The 2,116-nt window shown below is 45.1% G+C and overlaps 1 protein-coding gene across 1 annotated transcript; it reads right to left on the reverse strand.

The window, feature by feature from the left end:
* Positions 1-371: 371 nt before the first annotated feature.
* LOC121813358 (histone H1-like) lies at positions 372-1,568 on the reverse strand. The gene has a single exon (XM_042217085.1). The coding sequence runs from the start codon at positions 877-879 to the stop codon at positions 382-384; it is 498 nt and encodes a 165-aa protein (XP_042073019.1). The 5' UTR covers positions 880-1,568; the 3' UTR covers positions 372-381.
* Between the last annotated feature and the right edge of the window lie 548 nt (positions 1,569-2,116).

Below are 2,116 nucleotides of genomic sequence, written 5' to 3' on the forward strand. Positions count from 1 at the left end.
GATAACAAGCTAATTTTCATTGCATGTTTGTGTTATTAGGCAGGTTTAATGCATGTCTGTGGAGCTGCATATCCAGCAGAGCATGTTCTTAAAGCTGCCTTTCCTACACACTTTCTCTGCTATTATTTAATCATTTCTTAACTAATGTGCTGTGAGTCCACTGGTCTTTGCATCACACGAGGTGACTTGGACAAGATGATAAACAGACTCACATGCTGAAGATGTTGTCTAATCTTCATGAGCTCTCTTGTGTTTGTGTTAGTAGGGTTAATGCATGTTCTGCTTGTGTGTGTGATTTTGTATATGTTTCTATTTTGCAGTGTTTCAGACTCCTTCACAATTTTCCCACTTAAGCAGTCAGTTTTCTTTTCCCCAGGTTTGCTAACCCAAATTTTGATTTCCCACATTTAATAACAAAATTTGTGTTCTCACCACTCTCACTATTGTCCTCTGCCACTTCAATAGTCCAATAGCAGGCAGTTTCTCCTTCAGCTTTGTCCTGTCCCTCCTCTGATGCGGTTGACTTTGTGCTAGTGTCTGAAGTGCTGCCGCTGCCTTCTTGGGCGACTTCTTAGCAGCTGCTGCCGGTTTCTTGGCTTTGGCCGCGGCGGGCTTCTTGGCTTTGCTCTCAGTAGCCTTGTTCATCTTGAAGGATCCGGAGGCCCCGGTGCCCTTGGTCTGCACCAGAGTGCCCTTCGCCACCAGGCTCTTGATGGCGGTCTTGACACGGGCCTTGTTCTTGTCCACATCGTAGCCTCCGGCAGCCAGAGCCTTCTTGAGAGCGGCCACGGACAGGCCGTTGCGCTCCTTGGAAGCGGCCACGGCTTTCACAATCAGCTCGCCCACGCTGAGGCCGACCTTCTTGGGCTTGGAAGTCATCGTCTTCTTCTTCTTGGCCTGAACCTCTGCACAGGGCGCAGGGCGTGTTTATGATGGAGCCTTTCCCACCACAGCGCTGGCACGTTGAACGCATCATGAAGGGTCCATTTCTTTCATGTCGCTAGCCAGCATGCTAGCCGCATGTGGCTTGCCCGAGTCACTCAGTCCTTTCTGAGCATTTCAACATGCTGCCACCGCCATCTTGCTCGCCCCTCCGTGGAATTCATCCAATCAGACAGGAAGATGGGTTTGCTTTCTTCTGCTGCTGCTGTTTGTCCACATTGCTGCTGCTTTGCTGGGACTTTTTGTGCTCAGGACTTGCTGCTGTCTCTTTATCATGTTATTGCTTTGGAGCTGCATTCCTTATCTTCAGGGAGGAGTGAGCTCGCTTGTGAGGTTGAGAAACACATGGCACTGTAAATAAGTCAGCCAGAAACTTGGCCTGCATGTTTCCAATGATGTTAAACTATAACTTTCTTCCGACTGCTGCATGTGGAAAATTGATTCAGGTCTGCTTTTCACCTGAAAGTGACAAACTAAGACATGTTCATTATTATCATCACTGCTTAATCAACACACATCTCTCTCTCTCTCTCTCTTTTGTGAACAGTCCTTTCTTAAAAGCATAAAATGACATTGTAGTTGTTTTTCGGCTGATCAACACGAAACCTTTTTCCTATAATTATTTTTCTTCTACAATGTAATTTTTGTCTCTTTTTCACTCTTTTTTTTTTCTTACAATAGCTGGTGACCTGCAGAATCACCGCTCTCACTCACAATCAAAGGCAATTACTTTTGCACAGTGCACAAAAACACTGTGATGTCAGACACATTCACACTCACTTTGTCATCTGCATAAATAAATCATATGGCTGGAGATATGTGCCATGGTGATCCATAGGCATGATCACACATTTATTTAATTATTTTCAACCCAACAAAACAAATAAACAAAAACATGATGCTGATGTTATGAACACTCTACACGCAAGTCAAGATGCAGGAAAACTGCTCACGGAAACGCTGCACACTCCCTGTTTCCCCCTCTTTGAGTAGTTCCCAGACAGCTCTTGATCTGATAATGTGTAGCTTGCTCATCAGCTCAGAAAAAAAACTGCAACGCAACATCACACAGTAGTTGCATGCTCTGCCCACAGCGGCAAAGTCTTACACTTTCATATTCAACACAGCTCCTCCATCATGTACTTTTAGATGTTTCATACAGGGTTCAGCATAT

Source organism: Haplochromis burtoni, unplaced genomic scaffold (assembly GCF_018398535.1).
Source record: "Haplochromis burtoni strain Fernald_Lab_line unplaced genomic scaffold, NCSU_Asbu1 Contig_1583, whole genome shotgun sequence".
NCBI lineage: Eukaryota > Metazoa > Chordata > Actinopteri > Cichliformes > Cichlidae > Haplochromis > Haplochromis burtoni.